The sequence below is a fragment of the Chelmon rostratus genome, chromosome 6 (genome assembly GCF_017976325.1).
Source record: "Chelmon rostratus isolate fCheRos1 chromosome 6, fCheRos1.pri, whole genome shotgun sequence".
NCBI lineage: Eukaryota > Metazoa > Chordata > Actinopteri > Chaetodontiformes > Chaetodontidae > Chelmon > Chelmon rostratus.
This window is the reverse complement of record NC_055663.1, coordinates 24,172,941-24,187,039: the sequence shown is the minus strand read 5'-3', so window position 1 is coordinate 24,187,039 and position 14,099 is coordinate 24,172,941. Positions and strand designations below refer to the sequence as shown.

At 41.9% G+C, this 14,099-nt stretch overlaps 1 protein-coding gene across 6 annotated transcripts in view; it reads right to left on the bottom strand.

The window, feature by feature from the left end:
- Positions 1–3,090: 3,090 nt before the first annotated feature.
- Positions 3,091–14,099, bottom strand: part of LOC121607799 (unconventional myosin-IXAa-like) — a 136,946-nt gene continuing 125,937 nt past the window's right edge. For 5 of the 6 annotated variants that reach the window (XM_041938768.1, XM_041938769.1, XM_041938772.1 and 2 more), the window contains 10 exons: positions 13,601–13,662; positions 12,518–12,710; positions 11,831–11,959; positions 11,593–11,698; positions 11,167–11,298; positions 9,858–9,981; positions 8,780–8,833; positions 6,751–6,974; positions 5,342–5,484; positions 3,091–4,553 (listed from right to left, as the gene is read on the bottom strand). In XM_041938768.1, the coding sequence (XP_041794702.1) occupies positions 4,165–4,553; positions 5,342–5,484; positions 6,751–6,974; positions 8,780–8,833; positions 9,858–9,981; positions 11,167–11,298; positions 11,593–11,698; positions 11,831–11,959; positions 12,518–12,710; positions 13,601–13,662 (1,556 nt within the window). In that variant the 3' untranslated portion in view covers positions 3,091–4,164. The remainder of the gene's footprint in view (positions 4,554–5,341; positions 5,485–6,750; positions 6,975–8,779; positions 8,834–9,857; positions 9,982–11,166; positions 11,299–11,592; positions 11,699–11,830; positions 11,960–12,517; positions 12,711–13,600; positions 13,663–14,099) is intronic. The other variant, XM_041938771.1, reaches the window with a different exon arrangement.

Genomic DNA, 14,099 nt, shown 5'->3' with positions numbered 1-14,099 from the left:
GATGATGGGGATGAAGATGGATGGCTGAGATGATAGAAATGCAGTATTTAGTGGAGCATGTGTCTTCTCCTCCCGGGTGATGAAGTCCAATCTGTGTGACATATTTGACTAAAAGCAGGATTTGACTGACATTGCTCTTCATTAAGTACAGATAAGATGCACAAAATTTAGAGTTCTTGGCAGTTACTCTTCTTCTTCTTCTTCTTCTAGCTCATCTTCTTCACCTTCTCCTCCATCTTCCTCTAGTTCTTGCTCTTGTTCTCTCTTTCACCACATTTTTCTTCTTCTTTTGGTACTTAAAAGCATATTCAGATAGTAATATGTCCTTTTACTGAAGTACAATTTTGGATACAGACTTTTACTGTACTTTTATCAGAGTATTTTAAAACTGTGGTGTTGCTACTTTTACTTGAGTAAAAGATCTACTACTAACACACCTTATACCAACAAACCTGTATTTAGTAATAGGTGTTTTCACAGCTGACGCTTGATTAGACATAATAAAAGCAAGCAGCTACAGGTAATCAGCCATCATTAATTTCATTTATTTATTTGCTGAGCCAACTGTGATACGTCAAAATACCTTCTATGAAAACCGTTTTTATGGGTGGGACCCCCTTCTGTTTTTATCACGACAAGCACAGGCCCGTCGTGGCAATGGACGCACATTCCTGCCAACAGTTTCATGCTATTCCACTGATCAGTAGTAAGACGCAAAGAAATGCAGCAATTTGCCAGCGAAGTCAGAGAAAAAGAAAACTGCAAGCTGGATGTAAACCAGGCACAGCGCCAGGATTTCAGTTTCGGCTGGGCCAAAGTAACTTTTAATTACAGAAGTCAACATTTTCAACGCAGAGTCGTCTCACTATTTATCCACAACGGTTTGTATTTATCACAAGCGGCACTTAAAAGAAATGCCATCTAGCTTGGATGATCTGGCTGGATTATTATTTAAGATGCCTGCGGGGAGAGTAAGGGACAGAGAGATTGATCATAAACTCGTCTTTGCCTTCAAGGCAACGCAGCGAAGAGTCAAGCGAAGAGGCTGCATCTGCTTTCTGCACAGCGGGAAACTGACGCCATACTAAAGCCAGCCTGAATTAATCCCAAATCCTTGATTTACAGGTGCTCTGATTGGTCGAGACTTCACTCACAAATGATAGAAGCCTAATAAATGTTGTCTTTTACTTTCTTAGAAAGGGGAAAAAATTGGTCTTTATTGTATATTTAAATGTTAATTATAATAATTGAAAATACAAGCTAAGAAAATCCATGTCCTTCCAGTCGGTCAGGATGGATGTGTTGTTCGAAAGGGTGGACCCAGACCTGTTAGGCCCACTGAATGTAAACGGTCAGAGAAAGAGAAAAAAAACAAAACTAAACTTACATCCGTGTGCTGGAAATTAAAAATGAAATCCTTTCAAACACACAGGTCTCTCGGGACTTCCGTCAGACAAAACATGACTCGACTCGTTTCTGTTTGTCTGCAGTTTCGCTTTTTTAATAAGCCGATGAATTTTCCCCCATAAAGTTTTTTTTTCTTACAACCATAGACATGTTTGTATCATTAAAAAAAACAAGAAATATAACACAAATTGCACCTTATACGTAACCGTGTCCAGAGTGGCGCAGACAAAGAGACACGCTTTTCTTTTTTTTCCCGCTTCGCAGCACAAACATGACAGACCGAGTGAGGCCTGTTAAAATGTTGCCATGATTAATAGTAGATAATGAACCGTACACAGGATAATATATCCTTTTATAACACTTTTTAGAACAGATTCTTTTAAACCAATGTACACCCCAAAAGCATGATCATAAATAGTACATACACTGTGTATAAAAGAGGAACAAAAACAACCAGAGAAAGCAGAGCATGCCTTCCAGTGACAGGTACATTCACTTTTTTTAAATCTTTTTTTTGTTTGTTTTTTTTTTTGGCTGAATGCCACAATGACAGCCTGGACATGTACAAAGACCATCCCACCAAATATCAACTTAAAGATATTTGACCTGGAATCAGTTTTGTCCTTTCAGCTCACCTCCGAAACAGTTTTTTTTTTTCCTAAACAGGTTTATGTTGTAAAAAGACAGCTCGCTGCAAGCCTCCACACCTGCATTAAAAGTGAGATCAGCACAGTCTTTACTGAGACTTCCAGCCTCAAAGAAAAGGTGATTAACACTGATTGTGTTGGCGAGACCGAAGCAAAGGTTGGCCGAAAGTATCTGATCGCAGATGCGGCAAGCAAGGAGGGATATTGCAGCTTAAGTACGGAGACATCATTGCTGTTAAGCTACTCAGTAAGCCCATAAGACTGAATACTACACCGACTGCTTCGTTACTGTGTGGACAGAGACGGAACAAAGAGAGGAAGAATATGCAGAAACACGTGGACGGTCTGAGTTAGTTGCTACTCGCTCTTGTCTGGTTAACAGGCGGATTAAATGCTACTTTTCACAGCCAGAGCCGGGAGGGGAGAGGATGGAAGAGCCACTGTTATGGTAAAAGAGAAGAAGAAGAAGAAGAAGAAGAAGAAGAAGAAGAAGAAGAAGAAGAAGAAGAAGAAGAAGAAGAAGAAGAAGAAGAAGAAGAAGAAGAAGAAGAAGAAGAAGAAGAAGAAGAAGAAGAAGAAGAAGAAAGTGTTCTGGATGGCTCAGAGGACATCGTGGACGGTTTGAAAGTGTGTGTGAGTGCAAGAGTTTCCCCCCACAGGTGCAATGAAACTCAGACAGATGAAGCATCTCATAAGTGTGAGACAGCTTTAGTGTCACTCGATGGTTGCAGAGATTTTTCTCACCATTAAAAGAGGAACATGGTCCGTGTATGTGTGTGTGTAGAGACAACACATGCACTAAGTGGGAGCTGATACGCTGGCGGGAATTATTCATCCATTCATTCAGACATGCACACACGCCGACGGGGAAGAAAAAATGGCTTTCATCTGAACAAAAATAAACTATGAGACAATATTGACAACAAAAACATGACATCTTTGATATCAATAACAACACCTATAATACAGCAATAATATATATATATATATATATATATATATATATATATATATATATATATTAAAAAAATTCAAGTCCTGACGTGGTAACACTGATGTTTCTGAATAAAACTGAAGGAAAAACAAAAAGCTTGCAGAGAAAGGCAGGCAGATACAATACACTTATGGCTGATTGACATTTGACACCTCAGGTCAAGTTGACGTGACACCGGACACGTAGCACTGCGACCCACAGCTTTTCCTTCAATTGTTTCTCTAGAGAATTACCCAGGGAGACACAAAACTGGCTCTGGTCATTGTGAAATAGGAAAAGAGAAAGATGACGGTAAACCGAGCAAAACCAGCACAGAAACAAAAGCGGAACCTGAATTCCAGACTCTTCACTTTGTGGGAAACAGGAAATAGAGACTAATCGACAATGAAGGACCCAGAAGCAGCACTGGAGTTTCTTTCTATGTACACTTTTTTCCTCTGTAACATAATAATAACATTAATAATAATAATAATAACAATAATAATAATGTAACATACAGCTGTAACATATTTCTGTACAGTCTCTTCAAACTGACGTAGGAAAAAGTGTGATGGAGTAGCATGCAGCCTCTTGGCTGGTGTGTCCCGTGTAAACGTGAAAAGCAGACTTAGCTTGGCGCTGGTTACAGACAAAACGTCCGCCAGTTCAGTCGCTATGGCTACATTTCTTCTGGGTGGCTTTATCCACCTGCCCACATGCTAGAAATTAAAGATGGGGCACTATAAGATTTGGCTTTGCAGGTGTGGGTTTTCTCCGTGTGCCACCACCCGTGCTTCACCTCCTCCCCTCGCTCCTCTTAATGACCCCTGGTGCTCCAGCAGGGGTCAAACAGCACTGAGACCGGAGGGTCAACAAACATGGCCGACCACATCTATTCACGTCACTCTGTTCCAGCCTTCTGCCGTCCTCTTTTCTTCCATCTGTTCGTTTTGTCCCTCTGCCTCGTATTTCCAGTTTTCTCTTCTTTTATTCTTTGACTGGACCAGGGGAGGAGGGGGGTGGGCACTGAGGAGAGGCAGCAGGCGACACTGGGCGCGAATCTCGCCCCTCCTCCCCTTCTCGCACACCCTCCTGCACTCGAACAGGCGGCGGCCGGCGTTCCTTCCCTCCTTGGCTTCACACCATGAACTCGTTGCTGCCGTACAGAACCAGCTGCTGTGGCCCCGAGCTGAAGTCCGACTCCCTCCGGTGGCTTCCCGAGGGCTCGCGCGGTGAGCTGCGGCTGAGCCTGAGCCGGTGGCGGGTCTTTCCGGCTCTCTGGCTCCCATCCGCCTCGGCCAACGGGGCCCCCAAACCACAGGAGGTGAGCAGGGGTCCGGAGGAGGAGGAGCGGAACCGGTAGTGAGGGGAGGGAGAGCCGGAGGCATTGGAGGAGAGAGAGGAGGAAGGGTGGTAGGAGGAGGAAATGGTGGAGGTGGAGTCCGCAGAGTCTTGAGAGTCGGGCTGACGGTGCAGAGCTCGTCGGCCCTTTGCCTCCGACTTTCTGGAGCGGTAAGTGCCACGATCTGCGGAGAGACAGCAGCAGAGGAAGACGGGAGTTACAAACCCCACCTGAGCACCGTCACTTATTAAAGACACACCCCAACCGTGCTGACAATACACCGAACAGACGCATCCAAACCTGCAAATGTCAGCAACAAGAGCTAAAGACACATTGACAACTCAAAATGCGTCAATGCTTCCGTTACTCAAAGCTGCAAACTGTGGTCTTTAAGGTCTGTGGTGGCAGGTCATGTGACACTGAAATTAACCTTCTGCTCTCTGGCTTTAGAGCCAAAGCCAGAGAGCAGCTCCAGTGATTTAAACACAAGCGTTCAAACTGAAGGTATGATCTGATCCTGGATCAGTGTACCCAGGTCTTATGACCTCATGGTCTGGAGTGTTACTGCAGCTTCCCTGGTTGCAGTCTGGGCAGGGACCTGTGCTGCATGTTGTTCCCCATTTCTCTCTGCCCTCACTTCCTGCTCTCTCTCTCTCGAACATGCACATGAAAAACAAACAACTTTTGTTATTGTTGTAACTCAACTGATAAACTGAAGTTATTCTTCTGGGGGTTTTGGCAGTTATCAAACATCTTCAGCTGACTGGAGTAGAGTTTACCCTGAATTACATCAACTGTCATGCAGTGGTGGAAAGTAACTAAGTACTCAAGTACAAATTCAAGGTACTTTTAGTTTGAGTATTTTTATTTCATGCAACCTGCATTTCAGAGAGAAATATTTTACTTTTACTCCACAACATTTATCCGATAGCTTTACTTACGACACACACACACACACACACACACTCGTACCAGAAGGGTCTGAGGTGGCTCCCTCCATCTCCATGGTGATGTTCTCAGAGCTGTCCGCTGTGCCGATGGATGCCTCAGATTCCGGAGTCTCATCGTCGGACGCCCGCGGCTCCAAGATCAACATCTCATACGTCAGCTCCTCCCTGCCACGCAAAATACACACAAATGCAAATAACAGGTCACAAGCCCTGTCGGAGGCGATTCATCTGATCACCTTATCTACATTTAAACTTTTAGCCGTTTCCTATGACGTGCACATTTATAATTAGCACGACAGACTGACCTTTAGTTTCAAACCCTACTAGAGATGTGCAAAGGTCAATGATTTTGTCCTGATAAGAGATCTCACATTCAGTATGTGTGTCCTTGAAGGGATCAATGTAACAGCCTGCTGGGTAATCACAAACAGTGATAGAGCCACGGGGAACAGATACATAGATAGGTGATCAGCTCAGTTCACACTGGGACAGTTGTTTTTTGGGTGCGGCCATGATAGAGTGATGCATCCGCTAAAGTTACTAAAATGGTTTTGCAAGAGATGTTGCAACTATTTTCCGGTTGGCAGAGACAGAGAGAGAGTTACTCAGATAAAGTTTTAAGTTTTAAAACTGGATGTTTAGGCCAACAGTTACAACATGAAATTAGTTCCTGCTGACATTGTATCAGCGGTATCAAGTATTCAGATCCTTTATTTAAGGAAGAAAACTAATACCGCAGTGTAAAAATACTACAAGTAAAAGTCTTGCATTGAAAATGGTATTTAAGTATAAGTTTGTAGGTATAGTCAGTATAATCATTATTATTACTAATGCATTGATGTAAAAGCAGGTTTTTACTGTTGTAGTTGAGGTGGAGCTAATTTTAAACTGTTTTACGTACGGCTGAAAATAATGATTACTTTCGTGATGGATTAATCCCCTGATTATTGATCAGGATTATAAACCCATTAATCAGTTGTTTGTTTTGTAAAAATTCAGAAAATAGTGAGAAATGCCATCACAATTGCCCAGAACCCAAAGTGACAGCTTCACAATGCTTGTTTTGTCCACCAGAAGTCCAAACCTAAAATAAAAATTACAATTATAGAAATAACTGAAAGGATGAAAGAAATGTTTTTGCATGAATAATTACTCAAATGATTATCAAATTATACATTTTCTATCAATCAGCTATCTTACAATTAACAGTTTCAGCTGCACTTGTGTAGTGTTGGGTAGTTGAATTTATGACAAAACAACATGTGGCATTAAAAGTACCACAAATTTAAAAGTACCACTGGTTGTGTGGAGATATTTGCTTTTGTTTTTACAGAATACCTTCCCTGTGCCTGCACACACGTCATGTGACACATTGAACCAAACACTTCATCTGATCAGGCTCTGCACAGTTCGACCAGAGAGACGCCGTACTTCTCTTTCTGCAGACTCTCGATCTGCTCGGTGAGGACTCGTTCCTCCTGCTGCATCGCCGCCTGCTGCTGCTCGTTCAGACCAGCCTCGGCTGCATCCTCTCCTCCTCCTCCTCCGCCTCCGCCTCCACCTCCTGCACTCTCTCCATCCACCACAGGGGGCACCCTGGGGCTGAGCGGAGGCGAGGGCGTGTGGGTGCTGCTTTGCCGAACACGACCTTTGCTCTGCAAGTTCACACACAAAATCACAGCAACAGAGTGCGTTAGTGGCGGCTGACCAAGCATCTGTTTTGTTAGTGTTGACAGTGATAGTGATGGTGCACAAACAGCGGACTCGCCATAGACATGGTTTAATGTCTTCACCACATACGGACTATACAGAGGATGTATTGACAACAGTTCACAACAGCACTGCTGAGAAACTATGAAGTCTGCTGATAAACACACACACACAAACACATCTTCTGCTACACACACACACACACACTCACACACAGGTAGGCATTACCTTAAGTTTAGCTGTGCTAGGCTGCATGTTAATAAGTTGTGAAGCAGAAACAGAAAGCAAAGAGCAGTCAGTGGAGCTACAGTCGGAGTGCTGCTGTGTCAGAGCGCTAACCACAAACAAACATTAACCAAAGACAAAACTACAGTCATAGCAGCGGTCACACTGGACCTGTCCTAAACTGTAAAAAGACACAACACCTGCATAATCTGAATCATTTTAATCAGAAATAATGGAAATAATGACTTTTACTTGTCCCAGGTGCAGTGATACTAGCTTGTTAGCACCTCTAAGATTAGATGGGATGCTGCTAGCAACAAGCTAGGTTGTTAGCTTGGTTTGTTTTCCAAAGATTGGCAGACACACAAAGTAAGAACGCCATGATCGAAATAAAGACCATAAACTTTTTGCACACAACTGAACTACATTTCTAGGCTCATCGGAAAAAGACGGCCGGACGGAATCATTTCAACAACGTTAGCAGCGACGGCGTAGATTAACTTCAAGATTTATATAATGGTGATAGTTAGCTACTTTGATTTAAGAGCACAAGTGGCTTAAGAATCAACTTAATTCACGCAATGCTTTGTTAATTATCATTATCATAGTTTATTACATTATTAATCAACTATCAAACCTTAGCAAACTATTTCCATAAATAACAGATGCTAACTAACAGCCGCTGCTCGCTAATGTTTGCTGCTCTTCTGTTCAGTTGGCTCACAAGCAGAACGGTGACAGAGACAGAGTCAGTCTCATGTCGTGAGACATAATTCAAGTCCAAGTCAAGTTCTGAGCCTGCAGTCTCAGTATATTTAGGTACAAAATTAAAAATTAGCATAATTTGCGACACAAAAACCTGCTCGACTGGTGCCCTCGGTGCGATACCGTGGTGAGAGATCTGACGTGAAAATTTAATAAGAAAGTAATCAGTTTCAATACATTCTTACATTCAATTTTGGAAAATATTAAAAATCCAAGTCTGAAGTCTTTAGTCTCAGTGCTTTGTACCATAATTCATCAAGTCAGTCCTAACAGATATTATCTTGAAACATAAACCGAACAGTCACAAACCGATTGTTAGTAACTACTCGTGTCCATTTCATACTTTAACTCTGCAATGTGAAAGCTGGAGGCCTCATTACGTTACCTGAGGATAAAAATATCACACTGCTTTGAGAGTAAATGGAGACTTAAACTTTGATCTTTTTTCTTTTGGTGGCTGTTTCCACTGAGTTCAGGTAGAAAAATGAACAATATCAAAAAGCAATCTTATTTTAGCTGTTATCAGCCCCTAGTGAAATATTCCATAACAGTGTTAAACTAATTAAAACAGTTAAAAGTTAAAACAAAAAACAGTAACAAATACGCGAGCAGAAGGTCAGACAGCTATAAGAGAACTGACAAACGTGACGAGCACTATGACTGGAGGTGTGACACAGCATGAGTGGACGGATCAGATAGACTGACGGACAGGACAGGACTGGAGGTGGGTGGGCACATGGAGTGGCAGGGGCATACATACCGGGGTGGCAGTGCGGGCTATGCTCATAAACCTAACAGCAATTAGTACAGGTTTCTGGTGGGGAGAGGAGGGAAGGAAGGACAGATTAGGGTTAAGGAGCGGTGAAGGTAATCAGGTAAGCATGGATTTGTTGATTTACAGGACAAAAGATGTCTAACTGTTTTGGTTACAACTGAGCTAAATTTGGTTGAAAAGTGAAAGTTTAGTTAATCTAATATTACACATTCTAACTACTTGAAATATAGTCCCTGAAATGCTGTCGACACAAGTACATGTGACCAAGATGTCTAAAAAAACATCACTTTTTAACCTAATTTTGTCAAGCTTTAACCGGGACAATCATTTGGTCTGTAAATCATTGAATTCATGTTCACTGGGAAAGTTTAGATACACTTGGTTGGTAGAGGAATTGGGGACTTTTGGGAATCACAATCAAGATGGCAACATCTTTCTGACTGATGTTTCCAGAAAGACCTATTACCCAGCTAAAATAAAAGAAATGTCGTAATTGGAGGCTAAATAATGTTTTTTCCTTTTCATATTATATGAATATTCTATACAGACATATTCCTTCTTACTTATAATTTGATTGTATTAATGTAAATGACCAATATAAGCAATATTACCATTTACTGAGGGTTATGCACACAGTCTGCAAATGGCCTTATGCTACTTAGCGCCATTTGTGCACGTGTCTGATTAGAAGAATTTAAAAGCTGTAATTTTTATTTAAGATAACATTCCATAATGTTATCCTTAGTTAATGCAAAGTTACGGTGTCCTGCCATGTACATGTTCAAGGTACATCCCCTTGAGTGTGTTTTTTTTCCGTCAGCTTTTTGCTTGTGTTACAAAAACACAGCAAAATCTGTTGATGAAAGATGTAACACAGAGGAATGAACTCCTGCCATGGCCGTGTGAAAACCATGCCAGCTGCTCATGGAGCTGAAAACTGCTGGTCACCATTTAAATGATGAGTGAGTCGAAAAACATCCATGTTCATGTCAGGCAACGAGGATCATTTACACTGACATCTTTAGCATCACGTGTACGTAGACTAGAGACGGCAGACTCTTACCATGGACTTCCTGATGTGGGTCAGTCTGCTCTTGGCTTTGCTTTCTGCAAACTCCAGGCTGCTGATGTCCTTCAGACGAGCTTTGTACTTGCTCATCTGCTCGTTGATGATCAGCTCCACACACCTAAGGGAAAGAGAGGCGTTTAGAGTAGAAATGAATAGAACACAAGTAGAGGAAAATCCTTGTGCATGAACTTCTGTCAGTCCTCAACTGCGAGCAAGGTTCAAACTAGTAGTTTACAAAACATGGTCACATCATTAAAAGTTAGCTGGGAAAGCCTTTGTAAATTAGCTACTAGGCAGCTAACATCTGTGGCGCTTTCCAATAAAAAGCATCAACTGTGTAAACAGGAAGTCACCGTAGCATCACAAGCTGTGACAAAAGTTACAAAAATTGCAGTTTTATGGCAGAAAAGGATAAATTAAACTCATCTATCAATGCTAAAATAATGACTTAGTTTTATTTATATGAGGAACTATCTGTTTGTCAAAGTTAGCATTCATGCCGTTTAGAGGAAGTAATTATGCTAAGCTAACTGATGATATTTGGTCATTTATTCTCATGTTCGTGGTATAATGTTTTGTAATTTGAGGTAGGTGGTATTATTTTGGCGAAATGTGATTTTAAATCTTTGATATTAAATAGCATTATTTCAAGAATCAGGTCAGATATGTCAACTGTCCAAACATGCTATATGTTAGCAAGCTAATGTTAGCTTTGTTAGCTGGCTCAGTTAGCATCACATCAGCAAATATGAAGTAACAACTTATCTTATGAAATAACTTGTATGTGTGGGGAAGCCTGCTTTAATTTAGTAATGTGGACATCACTCAGAAAATGTTTATTTTGAAATGAAGCTAAATTGCAGAAAAGCTGTGCTTAATATGAACCCCATCCCAGTGCCACGTGCATGTAAAATCTGACTTTGGAAAATACATCGACAAAGTTCTTCTGGGAAATATGTTGGTGATGCTGTGAGATATGAGTCTTTTTTTCAAACTTGTCCCTACAGGCCTCCATACATGCTTTCTGAACAACAGTCAATCAAAATCAAAACCACTTAACATTAAGTGGTAAAATTAAGGCATACAAAGAAATGAGAAATAATGTAGTTAAAACAGAAACAATATACCTAAATCCTTACAGAAATAGAAAAGAAAACTGTAAAGTGAGATGTTTTTATTCTAAACACTATTTTGACCTATAAAACATCTGTTTCAGGCAGCTATTTTGTTTACAAGACGTGTCTAATGAGCCAAAGAGATTATCTGGGAATCTACAGAGGATGATTGCGGACAGGAGACGTACGCTGTGGTCTTGCTGATGTCTTGGACGCTCTGCAGCGGGTCAATAGTGTCCGGACAGCGAAGGATGCAGGGAGCGAACACGATGGCGAGGGCGTTGGCTGACATCCTGTTAGTCTCCTCCTGCAGGGCGATCCTGAAACACGCCACAATAAAGTCACGTTAATCCTGATGTTGATCCTCCACCCGTTCCCACCGCACACAACAGACGGGATGGCGTGTGACTGACACAGCTAATCCACCGTGTTTGATAATCAGCGAGAGAAAAACAAAGAGAGTCTGAAACCGCTGCTTCGAATATTAAACTGCACGGACACTTTGCTCACAGGCAAAAACATTATTCAGATCTTATTTCAAAACCCAATTTTTAGACACAGGCTGTCTTGCCTGAGGCTGTACAGCTGATGTTGATTATTATCCCATCACCCACCTGACCAGATGGAAGATGAGGCGCTCCAGCGTGCTGAGGTGCGTCCTGCTGAGCTGGTCGATCACTGAATACACCCCTCGTATCACCTCCCGCTTGTCGGGCTGACCTGAAAGGAAAACAAGCACACACCATCACAGCAAGCAATGTTTCACCTTCTGACACTGACTCTCAGCTGGAGGAGCCTCTGGACTGACAAACAGCAAAGAGGAGTCACTGAAGGGGCTAATTATGAGCTTACCCATGGCCCTGAGGAACTCCTCGTACAGTTCAAAGGTCATGAGAGGGTTGGGAAGGTCGCGAAGCCACTGTTTGAGAACGCTGGCAATGACGTGGATGTTGTAGTCATCCAGGTTCACGCTGTTCACATCTGGAACAGAGAGAAAGGTTCAGGTAAAGCAACTTTCTTTCATCTTGAAGTAGGAGAAGAGGAAGTGGTGGTAGCAACAGAAGTCGTAGAAGAAGAGGAAGAGGAAGAAGCAGTAGCAGATGCAGCAGTAGAAGAAGATCAGGAAGAAGAGGAGGTAATAATAGTAGTTGTAGAAGTAGTAATATAAGTTCTAAAAGAAGCAGTTGTAGTGGTAAAAGAAGTCTTAGAAGCAGAGAAGAAAAAGTAGAAGAAGTGGTAAAGGAAGAAGATGTTGTAGTACTATTAAAAGGAGTAGGAGTTGAAGTAGCACAGGAGAAGAAGAGGAAGAAGGAAGAAGAAAAGGAATGAAGAAAAGGGAGCAGTGGAGGAAGTAGTAGAAGAAGAAGTCAAAGTAGTAGCATTACAAAAAGTAGTAATAGTAATGATGTAGAAGTAATATTACTGATGGAAGGAGAAGAAGATGAAGGATAAGCAGTAGTAGTAGTATTTGTTGTTGTCGTAGAAGAGGAAGAGGATGACAATCACAGGTATTTGTTTCAGGGTCAGAGTCAGTCTCACCTGTGTCCAGCCCCTGGCGGAGTTCTTTGATCTTATTGGTGGAGCCCGACTTCCTGTAGATCCCCTCTGTGTAGAGGCCGTGCATCTCGATGTAGTTGATGAGTTTCTCCACCAGCTGTGGCACCGTTCGCTCCTCGCTGGTCAGACGTGACAGCTCCACACCGAACTGGCGAGACGACAGCTCCGGATCGTACTTGTGTGCGGAAACACAGAAACACGTCACATCAAAGTGAGCTACTGCGCTCGGTGTAACTTCTGCACTGGAACAATTACAGCATCAAGAGTAAAACTCACTCAGTCATGTCCATCATGAACTTAAAATGTGTTAACACCACCATAACCAACAGTACGTATGAACAAGTGAGCCTGTCGCAGCAAAACCTTTGAGTGTATTAAACTGATCAAGGGTGCGTTTTAGTGCTCATTAATTTAGAGTAACTTTGCACGAAAGAAAAGTTGAGATATAATTAGAACAGCTCCTGTGATAGATATATTAAAGCCAGAAGCCCCTTTATAGAACCTTCGCTTGATCATTTTTTTCTGATACACCTACATGACACAGGAGCTAGCCAGCTGGATCTAATGATGTATGTTTTACAATGCACATGTCGGGAATTGTCAACAACAATATATTATATATTTTTAACTTTAGTATTTTTCTTTCTGTAGTTTTTTTTCTTTTTTTATTTACCCCTTGTCCAAACAGTGTAATTGATTAGAGCAATAATGGATGCCTTTTTCTAAAAGACCTGAAGACTGAATATCAAACCATGAAAAAGAAGAAATGGTTTGATTTCGTTATTAGTTGTTTAGCAGCAATTAAAGTTGTGTTACTTTCGAGTTTTTATTTTTAGAATTACATCCCACAAACAACATCTGCATACAGTACACATACCGAAAACAGAAGCTCTCTGAAAATGGAAATGGAAATCAATTAGGCGAATTCTAATAATTGTTCTGAATAGTGATTAAACTGATGCAACATCCATATCGACTGCTGTCTTTGTGCATTTTAGCACCAGTGTGCCATCAACACATCCTGAAACACCTTGTAATAATAAAGAAAATAAAATCTCCTCCTACCTTCTTACTGCACTTGGTGGTCATCTTGGAGCAGCACTTCCTGTGGCAGGCGTAGCGACACACTGCAGAACAACAGAACAACACAATCAGACTGACGGCATTTCTGCAACCTCCGCACGACTGCTACAACAGCTGCAGTCGGTCTCGACGAACACTGAGGCGGTGGCGGCGGCACAGAGCTCGGATGTGATGTCTGCTGCTCTGTGAAAGTGAAGATGGATCTTATAACTAGATAGAAGATAGATTTATGAAAGGAAAGGGAGGTTTAATCAAATCTTTCTGATACTCTGATACTGGAAGGCAGGGCAAGAGTGTGAGTTTTGTGAGTCTGAACGTGTGTGTGTGTGTGTGTGAAAGGAGTAGAAGGGGGTGTAATGTGCTGTGTGGGTGGAAATAAAAACTACACACACGGGCGTGAGTGCCTTTGGGTAAGTGAGTTAGGAGAACATTAGGAGCTGCTGCTGGTGTGTATAACAGTGTGTCTGAAACATTGGGCAGA